We start from the raw sequence: 17,880 nt of genomic DNA, 5'->3' as shown, positions 1-17,880 counted from the left end.
CAGAAAGGGGTGTTCATTATTGTGTAACACGTTTCTCTACTATTTTCTTTTTTGAGGCTTGAAATACAGACTCATACTTTTCATCTAGCCAGAAAGAGGCTTCAGGTTTCCTTGGACGTGCACAGCAATGAAAAGCAGTCCAGGTGTTGGGCATGGGCTGTTCCTGCTAGTGTGCCCACTGCTCCCCTACCTGAACCCCATTTTCTGGTCATTAAGACCGCTGAAGTCTGGGCAGAAAAGTCCAGGTGGCACAATGAACCAAAATCTGACAAACTTGAGAAGAGACGGGAAACTGTGCTTGGAGTTTACTCAGTAACTTGGTTTCTAAGTCTAACTTAATTCCATGGGATACCAAGAAAAGACTGTGTTTAAGACTTGACTGTTCTTTGGTCAGCGCCAGAGGTGACATTGGAAAAATACACGGACAATCGTTGGCGGTCGAACTGGAACCTAGGGTAGTGCAGACCGCCCACCCCAGCCTGTGAGTCTCTATTGGCAGATGGGTCCCCGAGTGGCCCTAGCCACAACCGGCTGGCAGTAGGGGAGGCGGGGGCGCCCCTTCTGGGTTCGCCCTTGGGCTGGGCTCGTATCCCGTGGGTTGGAAAGAAGGGGGGGGGGGCAGCGCTAGGAGGGTGGGGCTTTCCTTTGTCAGGGGATTTGCCCGGTGTGACCAGGACTGCTCCTCTCCGCTCACCCTCGCGGGCAGGGACTCTCCGACGCTCAAGGGTGTGGAGAGAGTGAGCTGCGGAGGGGTGGCGCGGGACGTTCTGGGGTCCTTCGCCCCAACCCCGGGACGCCCCTCCCTCGGCGCCTCAGCCTCCAATCCTTGCCTCCGCCCCCTCCCCTCCCGGCGGGGCTCCCTGTTGGCCCCGCCCCCGTCCTCCTCCCTCACTGTCCTCGCCGCGCGCTCCCGGGCTTCCAAGGGGGCTGCCCGGGCGGGGCGGCGGCTGTGGCGGTGCTGGAAGGGGGAGGAGAGTCGCCCGCCACCGGAGCAGTTCCAGCCGGCGGCGGCTGAGCGGGCCGCGCGGCTTGAGAGAGGCGGGCTCGCCCCCCTCGTGCGGCCGGAGCAAAGCCTTTTGTTCCCAGCAAGAAGTTTGCACGCCGAGACCGTGACAGCTGCGGGCGGGGAGGACGGCCGCAGGGCCGGCGGCGTGGTGGAGAAAAGAGGCGACTGCTTGTCATGCAGCCCACGACGTAGCGGCTGGGGGTCGGGAACCTGGGAGGCGGCACCCACAGGACACGGGACTCCGCTGCCCGAGGGACAAACTAACTTCCTGAGTGCGAGACTGGAGGCCAGCGCGTCCGGAGCCACCTGCAAGGCTGCGGTGAGGCGACCCTGGCCCTCCGGGCATGAGGCATGGCGCGGGTTTGCGGGGCGGTGCTGAGTGAGTCCTTCACTGCCCCTTGGCCGCTGCCGCAGCCTGCCCGCCTTCTGAAAGGCCCAGAGAGGGCCTCCTCTCTCCTTGTTTTGCGGCCACGATACAGTGTTGGCTTGGAAGCCACAACAATGCCATGATGTTTTGGAGACAGGAAGCCCCAAGCTGGCCCCGAATGAAGGACTTCCTGTGTTTAAAGTTGCAGGAATATCCGCTGACCAGCCCTGTTCAAATGCAAACACCCCAACTAGAGAGGACGAATGGCTAATTCAGACCAGCTGGACTCTTCAGGGCTGAACACAGGATAAAATGAAAGGAATTCTTAGGAGCTTGGACCATACTTGAAGGCTAGAGAGAGTGTGCCATTGTTATTAAAGGACATACTTGATACAAATTTTCTGCTTTCTACTCGGCTTCAGTGAGAATTGAGTGAAACTAGATACCGAATGAGACTTGTCAGTATCAAATGTTTTTTGCTGACCGAATTTGAAAAGGCAGTGCTCTTTCAAAAAGTAAAACCAGAAGCCATACAAGTAATTATTTTATGTTTGTTGATTAAATAATATCATTTGTCTGCCTGCAGTTATGAGGCTTCTAGCCTGTGAGGAAAAACCTGTTTGTCTTAGAGTTTCTCCCAAAATGGTTTCAAATTGGAACTACCAGATATTTCTGAAAGGCAGATGCAATTGGTGGTTTAGAGTATAAACATGTAAGAAGACTTACAACTCTTGTAGAATGTATTTTGGGAGAACCTGTGGAAGAAAAAAACTTGTGAAAGATTGATGGTTCATTTTTATTGAAAAAGTATGGGTAAGCCACTTAGCAGGCCAGACTGTTTAAGGCGGAACCCCACCTGCCTGGGGAAAGGGGAAGAGGAAGATGGCTATATAGAAGATTGCTATGTTCCACAGCGCTCTATATATGATACCATGAGGATAAATGAACAGATTGACCAGGGGTCAAAACTTAATCAGACTTCCAAAAGCACCATGGAGAAGATGGAAGGAAGTACCATATCCAGCAACGGTACATTAGGAGCATCATCTAATGTTTTTGAATCTAGAGTGCCAGAAGGCAAGAAACTGGATGAGAGAATAATATTTGATGCATTAAAACTAAGCAGTGATGTACAGAAGTCAGCTCCTGTGCCACCCAGACGTCGGCCAAATGCAGAGCGCAAAGATAACGTTAACAGGAGGTCATGGAAGTCCTTCATGCCACCCAACTTCCCAGAATTCGCAGAAAGGATGGAGGCTTCTCTCAGTGAAGTCTCAGAAGCTGGTGCTTCAAATCCTTCCTTACAAGAGAAAAAGGTATCCAGTTCTGCATTGACAGAAAGTTCTGGTCACTTTGACCACAGGGAACCTCAATCTGAGTCTGTAACTTTGGAACACATGTCCAAATCTGTAGATATTCCAGAAGTGCAAGATGGAAAAAACTTGCAAGACTGCCAGGATTTGAGATTCCAACTGCACAGTGAGAGCTCTCCACATGAATTCCAGCCTCTGGAGTCAGAAGCTACAGCAGCAAGTGGTAACTCCGATGAAATGCAGGAACACAGATTCTCAAGTGCAACCTGGCCTAGGGCCATGAAAACTTCTAAGGGAGGCTTCAGTGAGAAGCAGCTCCCCCTTGGGGACACTGCCTGCACTGTGGAACTGCCACCTCTCTCTCCTTGCCTGAGTGAAGAGCTGGTGGATCCAGAATTACATAGTCTTATAACACCTAACCTGAGAGAAAAAACAGAGTCTGAGTTAAAATTTGAGGAGGATGAGCGATGGATCATGATGGAGGCTGAGGAGGAGTGGGAAGAAGAGAAATTGTCGGAGAAAAGAGAGAGCTTGACGGGGATTTTTGAAGAAAGAGAAGCAAACACAGTAGCGGTGGTAGAGAGTGGATCTGACTGCTCATCCGCCTTGGGAACTTCTGACCATATAGCTCTTCCTCAGATTTACTGCTCTGATGACCTGCAGCCAACTAGAGACCACCTTGCTTCCGTTCCCAAGGGTACATCCCCTAACTGCCCCTGTGTGCCTACAGGCAAAGATGTTATCAGTGAAATGAAAAACAGAACTGCTCAGGGCCTAGAGGATCTGATCTCAGGGTTCCAGAGCCCTACCGAAGCTGAGCAACTCTCTGACACAGATTCTGTGCAAATGTTTCTTGAACTTGAGAAGGAATGTTTATGTGAGGAGGGAGTAACTTCTTCAGTTGAGCTGCTGAGTCAAGCCTCTTCGGAAGGACTGGCCCCATCCCAGGATGCAGAAGATTCTCTTTTAATTAGTCATTTTCCAGGAGCTGCCTTAGAAAAGGAACAGCATGTGGATCTTGTAAGGATAAAGGACCATGATACAGGATTAGATGGTGAATATTGTAATGCCCTGGATTCTTCTCAGGTGCCTAAAGCTGTTGAACTTAGTACTCACCCTGATAGCAGGAGGGATACTTTCACTGTTAGCAAGGAATGTGAAAAAGTGCCTTTCAGCCCCAAGATTGGTGGGGAATTTAAGTCTCTGGCTGATCTGGAGCCGCTTGGAGAGCTGGACACAGGAGGATTGCTGAACTCTAATCCCAGAGCCTCTTGTGAAGAAAAACTATCAGTCTTTATTGTTTCTGAGCTAGCCAAAGAAAATGGCAATTTGTCCCAGGTAGACTGCAGTCAGACTAACGGGAATGTAGAGGTGTATATGGAAAAGATGCCTCTCAGTTTTGCTTCCAACTACAAACAAGATGTTACCTCAGGACCTGAAGTAGAGGTGTTATCATCTGATTCAAATTTATTAACAGATGAGATTCATTTAAAAGGTGGGAAAGGAGCTATAATTAGTCCAGAAAACAACAATCCGACATCATTGGAAAATGTAGACCCTTGTGAGTTGTCCATGAAGGAAGTTTGTGATAAAGACAGCAAAACAAAAGAGCTAGATTGTCGAGTGAAGCTTTTAGAGGCTGGAGCTCCAGTATGTTTTCTTAGAGACTTACAGAGGAAGTCTCCAGAGTCAGAGGTTCTGAGTCTAAGTCTGCCTCTGCTGGCTGGAGAACTGTGGTGTAATAGAGCTGCAACAGAAACCATGAATGATAGAGAACCTGAGCTGGGAATGGCGTCATCACACGAAGGGGAGATGGGAATGAGAGATTTAGATTCAACCCTGAACATCTTTCCAGAAGAACAAATCACCAAAGCCAATAACACTGTACCAGGTTTAGAGGAATGGATATCCAGCCAACAGGGGCCTGCCCCAGCTGCTATAGTACCCATGATAGACGATGTCCTGGATGCTGTAGTACCCATGCCAGGACCAGGAGAGGCTATCCCAGCTGTAGCAGCGCCAGCACCGGAGGGCCCTGCTACCAAAGCCTCTGCCTCAGAGGGACCTGCTGTGGCTGCTCCAATAGTGTCTTTCCCCAAGGAGGATATCCCAGTTGCCTCAGTGGTCATCTTAGAGGAAGATGTTACAGCTAAAGTGTTATCAGCCCCAGAACAGGCTGCCACTTCATCTGGTGCAGTGCCCTTCAGAGATGAGGATGTTACCTCAGAGGAGCCTGACCCTCAGGCTGCTGCAGTGTTTATCCCAGAGGAGCCTGCCGTAACAACCCTTTCAGGGCCCACCTCAGAGAAACCCAGTGCTCCAGCAGTTGTTGTGTCTTCTGCAGAGGAGCCTGGCACTCCTCCTCCGGCAGAGCCTGTGCTCGAGGAGGCTGCCGCCCTAGCTCTTGAACCTACCCCAGAGAAGCCTGATATTCAAATGGTTAGTGTGTCCATCCCAGGATGGTCTGTCACTCCAGCTCCTGCAGTGCCTGCTATGAAGGAAATGTTCTCTCCTGGTGACCCTTTCCTGGGAGGAACTACCCACACTGATTCAGTGCCCATTGCAGAAGAAACTCCTGTTCTTGAGGCTGCTTCCTCCCCCGGAATGTGGATCAAGGAGGATCTTGATTCTTCAGCATTTGGAATAAAAGAGGTGCCTGACCCAGTGCTACATGGGAAAGTGCCTCTGGCTACAACTGATGGATTAGATTCACATGAGGTAATTGCTGCTCATTTCATTGGCAGGAAGGGCCGAGGGAGTAAAGTGAGAATTGCCAGTTCTCTCACTTGGTGGTAACTAGTAATGGCAGAAGTCATTTGTTAATTCTGTGCCCTGGGCTGGAGTTTCTAGATTTTCTCTGGTATGAAATTTTGTTCATTTTTTTTCTTACATATGTTGGAGCCCAAAAGAACACAATTGTAAATAGGCATTTTACTTTTAAAAAATTGTTATTAGCAGAAAAATGTGATTCCTATTAAAACTATAGCAAGCCTATTTCCTAAAATCAAGAGAGTTTATGTTTATTAGTGATGTACAATCAGTCCACATTACACTGAGCTTTGAGTGAGACCCGAGTACTGCTGAACCACTCTGGGAAGATTAGGTGTTCTGAGTCTTCTCACTCAAGATTCCTCACTTGGTCAGGCAGAACCCTGAGAGGATTGTAGGATAAGGTGGCAATGCATTTAAAGTATCACATATGTAAGATTTCGAGCTTTATCTTCTTCCTTCATCCTGTAAATAGGTTTGCAGAACTCACAGAAGCAGATTAGGTGGAAGCCATGTCAAAATACAAATGTGTGTTTCTTTTAGAGTTTCTCTGTGTAGCCCTGGCTGTCCTGGAACTCTGTAAACCAGGCTGACCTCAAACTCAGAGAACAGCCTGCCTCTGTCTCCCAAGTGTTGGGATGAAAGGTGTGTGCCACCACCAACAGGATAAATAATTTTGATTGTGTCCAGTTACCTTGTGATGTAAGTTCCTGTCAAGTTAGAATTTGTTACATTTATGGACTGCAGGCTTGATACTGAGTGCAGTCACCTCTCAAGTCAGTCAGTGACAGAACAGTTTCTTGCACCCCTGAAATATGAAACACGTGTGGAGTAAAGCCTACAGCAGTAATCAGTGATGCCAGTTTGATCCTACATAAAGAGGAGTTCAGAGATCCTTCCGGGTACAGGAGATCCTCACTTTATAAAATACTGCCTGATAAAATGATGGAGAAGGGAATGGTGCCATCCACCACTCATTCTTTAAGTGGGATTATTTGAGGGAAAGTGTCTCTGTGTAGTCCTGGCTGAAATTCCTTGTGTAGACAGTCCAGTCATGGAACTCTCCTTGGCTCTGCCTTTGTGCACCACCACACCCGACTATTTTGAAAGTGTTTATTGAAGCCAGGCATGGCAATGCATGCCTACAGTTTGAGCACTTGGGTCACTAGGGAAGGGATGGATATTTGAGGCCAGCCTGGGATACATAATTATGGGGTAGCCTGAGCTGTAGGAACGGGGCGGGAAGACAGAAACACACTACTGAAATAGTTATTAGTTGGATTTCAAAGTTTTTCCAAGTTGGACATGTGTGTGATTGGTAGAGTACTTTGCCTGGCGTGCACATGGTCCTGGGACCATCTGTAGCACTGCAGGAAGTGGAAAAGTGTTTCCCAAGATTGTATAAACTCCAGTTTTTACATTTTTAGAGTTTTTTGGTATATGTGGGTCTTGAGAGAGGTCCTATTCTGGCTGGCCTCAGACTTGTGGAATCCTCCTGCCTCAGCCTCCTGAGTGCTGATATTGTAGGTGTGAATCACCATACTTGGCTTTTAGGAAATTTTTAGAGGCAAAAGAACTTGTTTCTATGCAGAGATACTTAGAACTCAACAAGTGATCATAACCTGGAATTTGATTTAGAGCAAAAGGCTTCAGAGCTTGCGTGTTTGTTTATGTATGTACAAAGACATATGTGTATACCTAGCATAAAATATAAGCTTCCCAGCTCTCTTTTAATATATAAACTTCATAATAGGAACTAACAAGAGCTTGGTTAAAAGAAGCAAAATATTAGTTTATTCATTATTTCTATATTGGTATCTCAGGCCACAGAGAGCAGACCCAGTTACTTTAACCTCTACCTATAGGTTCTCTCGGTCTTACAGTCAAAAGTTCAGAGGAAGAGGGAGCAGCCTTTTATACAAAGTAGGGCTTTCAGAAAATTAAAGTTGGCCAAGGAAGTCTTTTTAAGCAAAAATTTGGAATTGTCACAACACCAATTCAGTGTTCAAATGTCCAGCTGATAGGCAGATCTGTCGTGGGTTTGTTTGCTTTCCCTTAAGCAATTTCTATACAAGGAGTCATTCATTCAAGAAAGAAATAGTTACTGAGCATCAACTTTGTGCCGGATCCCAGCCTCTTACAGTGAATAGAACTGGCACAGTGCCTGCCCTTGTGGACCTTACAGAAGCATGTGGGAGGCTCTTGTAAGTATATGATTATAAACTGACAAAGTGGATTTGGAGACCATTGGATAGAGTCAAGAAATACTTTAGAAATAAAATTAAGACCTGTTGATAGATTTTCTATTAGAGATGTGTCAGTTATCCAGGATGACATGGAATCTGATTTATACAATTAAGTACAAACTGAACTGGACAGTTGTAAACTATTGTTTTCAAGACCAAATGTTAGTTTGATTTTGGGAAGAATAAATTTGAAGGGATGGGAAAGCAAAAGATACTGTTTTGTTTAATTGAAATCATTAGGCTCAAGGTACCTGTAAGTTGTTGTTATATAAATAATAAGAAAACAGTTGGATGTGTGGACTTGAAGCTTAGAAGATTTAAGTTGAGAACCATAGTATTTATCAGAGTTAATAATTAAAGTGATAGAGATAGATTAAATTGCCCAAGCAGGACACTAAAAGAGATAGCCAGGCATGGTGCTGTACACCTAACAATTAGTCTAGCACTCAAGAGGCTAAAACAGGAGGCTCATGAGTTCCAGGCTAGCCTGAGCTATATAGTAAAGCTTTATAATGGTATATATATATATATATATATATATATATATATATATATATATATATTTTTTTTTTTTTTTTTTTGGATTTTCGAGACAGGGTTTCTCTGTAGCTTTGGTGCCCGTCCTGGAACTAGCTCTTATAGACCAGGCTGGCCTCGAACTCACAGAGATCCGCCTGCCTCTGCCTCCCGAGTGCTGGGATTAAAGGCGTGCGCCACCACCGCCCAGCATAATGGTATATATTTATATTTTATATTTTATTTATATTTTAATAAATCTTGCCTGAAGACCAAAGGCAAAGCTAAAATGGTGACAGACACCTTTAATCCTAGGATTTGGGAGACAGGGGAAGAGGGATCTCTGTGAGCTCAAGGCTATCCTGGGCTAAACAAGATCAATGCAGAAACAAATCCAGGTGGTGGTGGCCTACACCCTTAATCCCAGTACTAGAGGGAATATAAAGTGGGAGGAGAAAGAGGCTTAGTCTACTTAGTTTGTAGTTGCCCAGCCTTGGTAGAGGTAAGACTTCTCTAGTGACTTTGCTGCTTTGCTTTTCTGGTTTTTAGGTTGATTTATTTATTAATATACAAATAACATACCACTATAAAGCTTGTCTCAAATAAATAAGAATTTTAAGGAAGTCTTTTGACTGACATCCTCCATTTAGAGGTAAAGAAGAAGAGAAAGAGAACAAAAACATCAAAAAAAAAATCAAGTTGATTCAAATTGAAATGCAATGCAATACCACCAAAGATAAAAGTGACTACAGCCCTTACCAGTACCCACTTATGCACAAATAAAAGCAAATCTTTTTTAATATTTATTTATTATAGATACAATAGTCTGTCTACATGTCTGCCTGCAGGCCAGAAGAGGACACCAGACCTCATTACAGATGGTTGTGAGCCACCATGTGGTTGCTGGGAATTAAACTTGGGACTTTTGGAAGAGCAGACAATGCTCTTAACCGTTGAGCCATCTCTCCAGCCCCCATAAAAACAAATCTTTAAAAATAGCTTGCATGTATTTGGTTTGATAGAATAAAAAGGGCCCTTCAGAGTGAGTTTGACACCTTCCTTTTGTCTTCCTGTGTCTCCATTTCTTTTTTGCTCTGTGTTGTTTTGTTTTATTGTTGTTTTTTCCAGATAGGGTTTCTCTCTGCATAGTCCTGACTGCCCTGGAACTCACTCTGTGGACTAGGCTGGCCTCAAACTCACAGAGATCCACCTGCCTCTTTTCTGGTTTGTCCCTCCATTTCTTTTCTTTTTCTTGTTTTTTTTCCCTCCCAAGAGAAAGAAGTCATCTCTGAAACTCCGCCGGATGTGGAACCATAAGGGTATCATCACGGCATTGTCCCTCCATGTCTAATCCTCACCGTCATTAATCAGCTTCAGAGCCCGTGCCCTCATAGTAGCCTTCATCTGTCCTCATCCTCTCTCCTTGTTTTTCTTCAGATCAATATCTTTAGTGTTACACAATAGAGATATGTGGCACTTGTGGTTTGTTTTTGAAACTGAATTCTTTGTAGTTTGCCTAACAAAATGCAGTCTAATCAAGATGTAGTATGCGGTGAAATGTACTGGTGATTTCAGTTTGTCCTGGGCTTTCCGCTCTATACCGACTCACTTATCCAACCATAGGCATTCCTTTGGAGTTAGATTCCTAACTATGGTGTGATATATGGTCTGTTGTAGAACAAAATTAGCCTTCCTTAAACACTCAGTTCTTGCTTATGTTTGTTTTGTTCTCTTCCATTCTCTGCCGTCTCTGGCTTTAATAGACATACCTGTCTTTTTGAAACTGAAGGAGCTTTGTATAGAAAAAAAAGAAAAAAAAACTGAAGTATATATAGCCAGGTTGACAAAATATGGCTAATTTTATGCTCTAATAATTAAGAGAAACCATTACTTAGGGATAAATATTTGACATTCTTTTCATTAAGACTGAATTTGGCAAAAGTATGTCAAAACTAAAGTTTTGGTGTTTGTTTGTTTTGTTTTTTGATTTCGAGATAGGGTCTCATGTACCCCAGAAAGACCTCAGATTCTCTATGTAACTGATAATGATCATGAACTTTCTGATCTTTCTGCCTCCACCTGAGTGCTGAGATTATAGGGTTCGTGGCTTACACCCAGTTTTCAAAAATTCCATTTTTTGTTCAGACCATCTCATCTAGAAATGTCTAAGTTTTAACTGTAGTAAAGAAAAATAGGAATCTTGCTTGCTACACTTTTATTCTCATTGTTTTAAATTCTTTTGTTTCATGGTGGACATGATCCATGGTATCTTTTTTTTTTGTTTTTTTGTTTTTTGAGACAGGGTTTCTCTGTGGCTTTGGAGCCTGTCCTGGAACTAGCTCTTGTAGACCAGGCTGGTCTCGAACTCACAGAAATCCGCCTGCCTCTGCCTCCCGAGTGCTGGGATTAAAGGCGTGCGCCACCATAGCCAGGCTAGGAGCATTTTTTCTTGTAGACAGGAGAGTACTGTTTCAAGATGATTGAATGTGGCCTATGGCCCTGAAGCAGAATGAAATTAAATGGCCACAAGGGTATTAAGCTATGAGCTTTGCATTTTTCACACTGTTGATTTATTTTAACTGATTGAGTTACTCATCCAAGCCAGAAAAGTACATTGCCTATTGTCAGTGGTCAAGCTGCTATTCTCCACTGCATGTTCCCAAGTTCTTAAGTACTTGTAACTTGATAGCATCCTTCCCTTTCAGGATCCATAGTATTTTAAGACTAACACTTCACTATTCCCTATAGCTTTTATCATTAAAAATTAAGCAATTGATTTGAAAGAAGATACTGAGTCATTGAGTTAAAGACCTAAACAGTGCTGCTATAACTGCTTCTGGGTGTATGCTACTAAGAGGATACATAAGAAGATATGTAACTGAAACATGAACCCATGTGTCTCCTTAGTATCTCACTGTTCTGATGCTTACATCAGTTCCTTACCCTCCTTCATTAAGTTGTAACTTTTTTGAGGATGACCAGATACTGCAGTGTAGAAGGCTTAATGTCCGTTAGAGTAAATCTGCTTTGTTTTATCTAGACGTTTCAGAAAGAACAAGTGGATCCTCTACAGGTGAAATTGCAGCAAGTAAATGGACTTGGCCAGGGATTAATTCAGAGTGCAGGAAAAAACTGTGACGTGCAGGGTTTAGAACATGACATGGAGGAGATCAATACTCGATGGAATACACTGAATAAGAAGGTGAGTGGTGAATGAGTGACTCGTGAAAGAGAAACACCGAAACCTCAGATTTTCCTTGAAACTAAATGCCAACAAAATTCAGTTGTTGCCATCTGTAATTACTAAAAGGATGGTAGTCTAAATGCTGCCCTCTTTCCTGTTAGTGAGCTCTCCATGTCTGTGACACAGGTTGCACAAAGAATTGCACAACTGCAGGAGGCTTTGTTACATTGTGGGAAATTTCAAGATGCCTTGGAGCCATTGCTCAGCTGGTTGGCAGACACTGAGGAGCTCATAGCCAATCAGAAGCCTCCATCTGCTGAGTATAAAGTGGTGAAGGCACAGATCCAAGAGCAGAAGGTAAGTAGGAACGTAGAGACAGAGAACTGAAATGGCCACGCTGACAGACAGCACATTTGCTTATCACTTAAGGAGCAAATCCAGAGCTTCAGTAGAACCGTAACATACATCGTGTTCTCCTGAGAAGAGAGATGGAAACTGATTTTCAGTGGTTTTACTATGGCATTTGTTAGACTGAGCAAGTTACATATTTCCTTATGTGTTGTGTTTTAAGATCAGTATTTGTTATATGTCATGCATGAGTTGTCTATATTTTTTGTCTTATTTGCTTAATGCTAGCATGTTAATTATACATAACACTGGGTTTAGTTATGACATTTTCATTCATGTACATAATATATTTTGATCACATTCGCCCTCCATTGCCCTCTTGTCCCTCTTCTACTCATCCCTTTCTTCCCACCTAGCCCTACTTCTGCTTTGTGTGTGTAAGAGAGACCTAGTGAGTGTTACTAAAACTGTTTACAGGAATATGGGTACCTTGCCAATGGCTGTACTACTTAAAAAAAGTCTTTCCCTCTCCCATCTGCTGTTAACTATATCAGATCTATAGGAAGGGTAGGATGAGCCCCTCCCATTCTGTGACAGGGTGTCGAGAAGCCAGTGCTAATGTGGATGTATACATGTATCAACACGCGTACACACACTACTTCCTCTGGCTCTTACATTCTTTCCTACCTTTCTTATATAGTAGTTCCTAAACCGAGGGAGAGGAGATGGATAGATGTCTTTATGGCTTGGAATTCAATAGTCTTTGACTTGTTTGAGTCAAGGGCTCATGTAATGTGGTGGTCAGCAACATTATGTTGCTGAGGATGGCACTGGATTTCTGATCCTCTTGTTTCCACCTCCCAAGTGCTGGGATTACAGGTGTGAACCTTAGCTGGTTTGTGCAGTGCTGGGGATCAGACTTCATGCATGTGGAACCAGCACCGTACCAGCTCAGCTCTTTATCTCCCCAGTCCTCTATTTATATTTTTGTTAGTTTAATTTCTGTTTCATTGCTGTTTTGTTTTTAAATTTTTTTTATTTTATGCCAGGCATGGTGACACATGCCTTAAACCAGCTCTTGAGAAGCTGAGGTAGGAGGATTTTTTTAGAGTTTCAGGCTAGCTTTGACTACATAGCATAGATCATGTTTCAAAATAGCCAGGTATAATGAATGTACACCAAGGGGAAAAATTTTATAAACCATGTTTATCTTAAAAGAAATTTGGGATTTTTCTAGTTTTAGTAAAATATAATAACAAATGAAATTTTGTATATTTACAACATACAAGATGATATTTTGATATATGCCTATAATACATTGTGAAATGGCTGCCTTAAGCTAATAACATATCTGTCATTTCAGATCCTAATGATTTTTCTCTGTGATTTTTGTCTTTTGCTTGTTTGTTTTCTGAGACTATGGCGGGCTTAAAATTCAGTATGTGGACAGGCTGGCCTCAAACTCACAGAGATCCACCTGCCTCTGCCTCCTGAGTGCTGGGATTAATGGTGTATATCACCACTCCTGGCTCATGTACTTGTGTCTTAATTCAGAGGAAGTTACCTGTCAATAATATAGTGACAGCCATGGTACTATTAAAACATTGAAGTGAGTGGGGTGGTAGGAACTATACTGTCTCATACTTTTTGTGTCAAGAAAGCTTCAGATTTGCCAAGATGAGTTGTTTGGGTTTTTTTGTTGCTGTTTTTAAGATAGGGTCTTATTATGTAGATCAGGCTGGCCTCAACTCATAGAGGTCCATCTGCCTCTATTTCCCCGGTGCTGAAATTAAAAGTGTGTGCCACTACAACTGGCTCTTGTTTTATTTTTAAATGACCCTGTGTTGTTACTTTCCTTTCTCTTTAAACATATATGTCACAGTTGCTCCAGCGACTCCTAGATGATCGAAAGGCCACAGTGGATATGCTTCAGGCAGAAGGAGGCAGAATAGCACAGTCAGCTGAGCTGGCTGATAGAGAGAAAATCAACGGACAGCTGGAGAGTCTTGAACGTAGATGGACTGAGCTCCTCAACAAGGCAGCAGCCAGGTAAGGGACTTGAGTCGTGTTCAGAGGATTATTCTGTCCTGTGTTTGATGGACAATCACTGAAGTGCTTTAAAAGCTCTTGGATAACTCAGGGATTGCTCTGGGGGGTGTTCAGTAACTTATTGACAGGTGATAAGTGTTTAGAGATAATCCACGTATTACTCTAAGAAACTGAGCTGTAGTTACTAAAAAGTTCTGAGGCTGGAGACTGCTTGCTGTGAGTGGTGGCTCTGCCGTGGCGGAATTGCTGTTCCAATAACAGATGCAGAAGCCTACAATCTAGCCAAGTTATAGTTTGAGTTTTTAGGAAGTTCTTTTTCATACATAAACTATGTTTTAATGTTTGTAATTGAAACTTGTCATGTTTCTGTTCTGTTACTTTATACTAATATTTGATTTTTTTTTAATATTCTCAAGCACTAGTCTGTGATACTGTTAAAATATATACACATTCAAGAGATATATAGAGCCGGGCGGTGGTGGCGCACGCCTGTAATCCCAGCACTCGGGAGGCAGAGGCAGGCGGATCTCTGTGAGTTCGAGACCAGCCTGGTCTACAAGAGCTAGTTCCAGGACAGGCTCCAAAAACCACAGAGAAACCCTGTCTCGAAAAAACAAAAAAAAAAAGAGATATATAGCTATCCTCTATCTCAAAGAAGTATATTAATAAAATATGCTTGTAAAGTGTAACTTGGAGAAAGTAGATGTTACGTAAAGTTTTACTGAAATACATCACACAGTCCCAAGTCTTTTTGTTTTTATTTCATTTTATTTATTTTGCCTGTGCTAGGGATTGTACCTAGGACTTCATGCTGGTCTACTACTGCATGAGCCAGTAGTACCGGACCTCTTAAAGTAGCTGTCTTCTCAGCCTGTTCATCGCACCCAAACCCAGCATTATGGCATTTCATTACTAATTTGGTGTTCATACAGATCTGTGGTTATTTCCAGGTTCTCTGTCTAAGGCAGTTTCCTCTCTCCCCTTTGTAATTTACAGTATTCTTAAGATCCAAGCTTAGTGTGGATATTATATAAAATTTAAGATTCCAAATGGCCTGTAAAGTGTGTGTGTGTGTGTGTGTGTGTGTGTGTGTGTGTGTGTGTGTGTGTATGCTAGTCTTAAATTTGGACTCAGTACAGTTTTGGCTTGAAATTGCCAGGAGCCTAATTGTGTTGACAGAGGTTTCTGTCCCTTATTATATCTGGGACATAATTGGATTTTTGAAACTGGGGAAGGACTTCTAGCTCATAGAATTGCTACTTTGGTTTTCTCTTCACTCATGTGCAGAGATAACAAGGATAGAGTAAGACATAAAGACAGTTGATTTGGGGTTCCTTTAAGTTTTATTTATTGTGGCCGTTTGTTCTGGTTGTGCATCCTACACTCCATTCTGATATGTGGAAGGTAGTCTAAGGAGGAGTGCTGAAAGAGCTCCTTCTATCCTTAGCCTGTTTGTCTAAGCCGTCAGGGCTAGCTTTCTCTGTTTTAATCATGAGATAATTATCCAATCCACCTTAGAGACGGACAGTGGAAAATAATGCAGCGAAAGCTGCAACCACAAAGCAGGGCTCCCTACCAATGTGTTCTGTTTACTGTGGGCATGCCTGGGAAGACGCTCTTGTACTGATTTGATGCTCCATGACTGTTCTGCCTGAGCATCTTGTTCTGTGTATTTGTGTAGGCAAAAACAGCTGGAAGATATCTTGGTTCTGGCCAAACAATTCCATGAGACAGCTGAGCCTATTTCTGACTTCTTATCTGTCACAGAGAAAAAGCTTGCTAACTCGGAACCTGTTGGCACTCAGACTGCCAAAATACATCAGCAGATTATTCGTCACAAGGTAGGAAGGTGTTATGATAGATGAACACAGGACTGGAGACAGAAACTGAAAAATGAAAGCATTCTCTAGAACATGTTTTATGGAGTTTTTATTTTAAAATAAGATCAAATTATTAGATGGAAACAATACTTTGAGTTGGAATAAGAATAGAAATTGCCTAATAGGCTAACAGCAAAGGAAGAAAAACAGCTTATGTGCTACTTTTCATACTATTTTTGCCATGCAACAGGTGAATTTTTATTTTAATTTGTTCTGTTATTTGTTATTCATTGTTTCATGTTTGCTTTTTATTTATTTATTTATTTATTTTTGTTACTCATTTTTTTCCATCTGGATTTTCAGGCTCTAGAGGAAGAAATAGAAAACCATGCAACAGATGTGCACCAGGCAGTTAAAATTGGGCAGTCCCTCTCCGCCCTGACATGTCCTGCAGAGCAGGGTAGCATGTCAGAAAAGCTAGATTCATTGCAGGCCCGATACAGTGAGATTCAAGACCGGTGCTGTCGGAAGGCCACCCTGCTTGAGCAGGCACTGTTCAACGCTAGACTGTTTGGGGAGGATGAGGTGGAGGTGCTCAATTGGCTGGCTGAGGTTGAGGACAAGCTCAGTACAGTGTTCGTAAAGGATTACAGACAGGATGTCCTGCAGAAACAGCATGCTGATCACCTGGTATTTGTGTTTTCATTCTTATATTTATGTTACTGAATTATTTTGTCACTTTGATATGTGTTTCTCTTCATTTCTTTTTCTTTTAATTTCTCTCCCCTCATTCCAAACACTTCAACTTTATTGTATGCATAATAAATTTATGCATATAAGTGCATAGTTGAATTGGTGCCAAGTACTCATTCTTTTTGGATAGGTCCAGGAAAATACTTGTACTTAACAGGCTTAGCTGATGATTCTAGAAGATCATACAGGTTAGAGTCAGGGCCTGTCTCACCTGCAGCTTGTGATTTACATCATTGGGATTAGGTAATGTAGCAGTAGATTTTTGAGTAGATGAGAGCGTACTGTAATAAAACCATATATATCTAAATGATATCCATAATATCGTCATATAGTTGAAATAGTTCTGAAATCCCAGGGATTCTGTGTCATATTATAAAATATTCTTGTTTCCATCTTTTTTTTTTTTTAATTATGTGTCTGTGAGTGCAGAGGCCAGAGGTGTCAGATCTGTGGAGGCAGAATTACAGTGGATGTAAGCTGCCTGTGGTGGTGGTGGTGGGAACCAAATTCAGGTCCTCTGGGAGAGCGGTGCGTGCTCTGAACTGCTGAGCCGTCTCTCCAGCTGCGTTTCCATTTGCTTTTATGAATTCTCTTTATTTTTAATATAATGGGCATTTTTGCTGTATTTCATTTCTAACATCCTTGTGTTTAAGTTTAATACTGATAGATTGGTAAAGCTGATTTCATCCTTTTGGGGGGCGGGGTTTCGAGACAGGGTTTCTCTGTGGCTTTGGAGCCTGTCCTGGAACTAGCTCTGTAGACCAGGCTGGTCTCGAACTCACAGAGATCCGCCTGCCTCTGCCTCCCAAGTGCTGGGATTAAAGGCGTGCGCCACCATCGCCCGGCAAGCTGATTTCATCCTAAATCTTTTCTCATTCAGCACAAAAGAGAGCTTGCCTATAAAGCATCTCTTAATTGCCTTGAATAATCAAATAGAGAGTAACCAAAGAGATAAATAAAGGAATTAAATATTTGATTTTAAACAAAACTGTGAACTCATCTCTTTAAATGCTCTTTTTTAAAATTACATTTTTATTAAGATTTTTTAAATACAATCTTTCCTCATTTTGCACAGCTATCCTCGTTCCTTTTAGAGAAAGCTCTCACATCTCTTCTCTTTGGTATGCCATATTTTTGGGGTTAATGTTATTTTTTCCTTTTCAGGCCTTAAATGAAGAAATTATTAATAGAAAGAAGAATGTAGATCAAGCTATTAAAAATGGTCAGGCTCTTCTAAAGCAAACTACAGGTACTTTGAAAAGTGTACCTCTTAGCACCTCTGTGGTCTTTTAGATTTTTATTTTATGTGTTGAATGTTTTGCCTATGTACATATGTGTGTATCACATGTGTCTTGGTTCCTCAGAGGGTATTGGATTTCCTTAGAACTGGAGGTATGGGTGGTAGTGAACCACCAGATGTCCTGGGAACCAAACTGAGGTCTTCCAAGCCCCACCAACCCTACCTCTCTAGTCTTAAAGATCATAAGCGCCCAGCACTAATCACTTCTC

General features: G+C 42.8%; 1 protein-coding gene across 18 annotated transcripts in view; it reads left to right on the top strand.

The window, feature by feature from the left end:
- Positions 1-17,880, top strand: part of Macf1 (microtubule actin crosslinking factor 1) — a 337,047-nt gene that overhangs the window by 274,070 nt on the left and 45,097 nt on the right. For 15 of the 18 annotated variants that reach the window (XM_075946018.1, XM_075946019.1, XM_075946013.1 and 12 more), the window contains 6 exons: positions 11,258-11,419; positions 11,588-11,758; positions 13,632-13,798; positions 15,480-15,639; positions 15,982-16,308; positions 17,536-17,620. In XM_075946018.1, coding sequence (XP_075802133.1) covers positions 11,258-11,419; positions 11,588-11,758; positions 13,632-13,798; positions 15,480-15,639; positions 15,982-16,308; positions 17,536-17,620 — 1,072 coding nt within the window. Of the gene's footprint in view, positions 1-2,093; positions 5,405-11,257; positions 11,420-11,587; positions 11,759-13,631; positions 13,799-15,479; positions 15,640-15,981; positions 16,309-17,535; positions 17,621-17,880 lie in introns of those variants that run through there. The other 3 variants (XM_075946030.1, XM_075946026.1, XM_075946025.1) reach the window with 3 other exon arrangements.

Source organism: Microtus pennsylvanicus, chromosome 13 (assembly GCF_037038515.1).
Source record: "Microtus pennsylvanicus isolate mMicPen1 chromosome 13, mMicPen1.hap1, whole genome shotgun sequence".
NCBI classification, from domain to species: Eukaryota; Metazoa; Chordata; class Mammalia; order Rodentia; family Cricetidae; genus Microtus; species Microtus pennsylvanicus.
The sequence above is the reverse complement of the archived record's forward strand: the minus strand, read 5'-3'. Positions and strand labels throughout refer to the sequence as shown.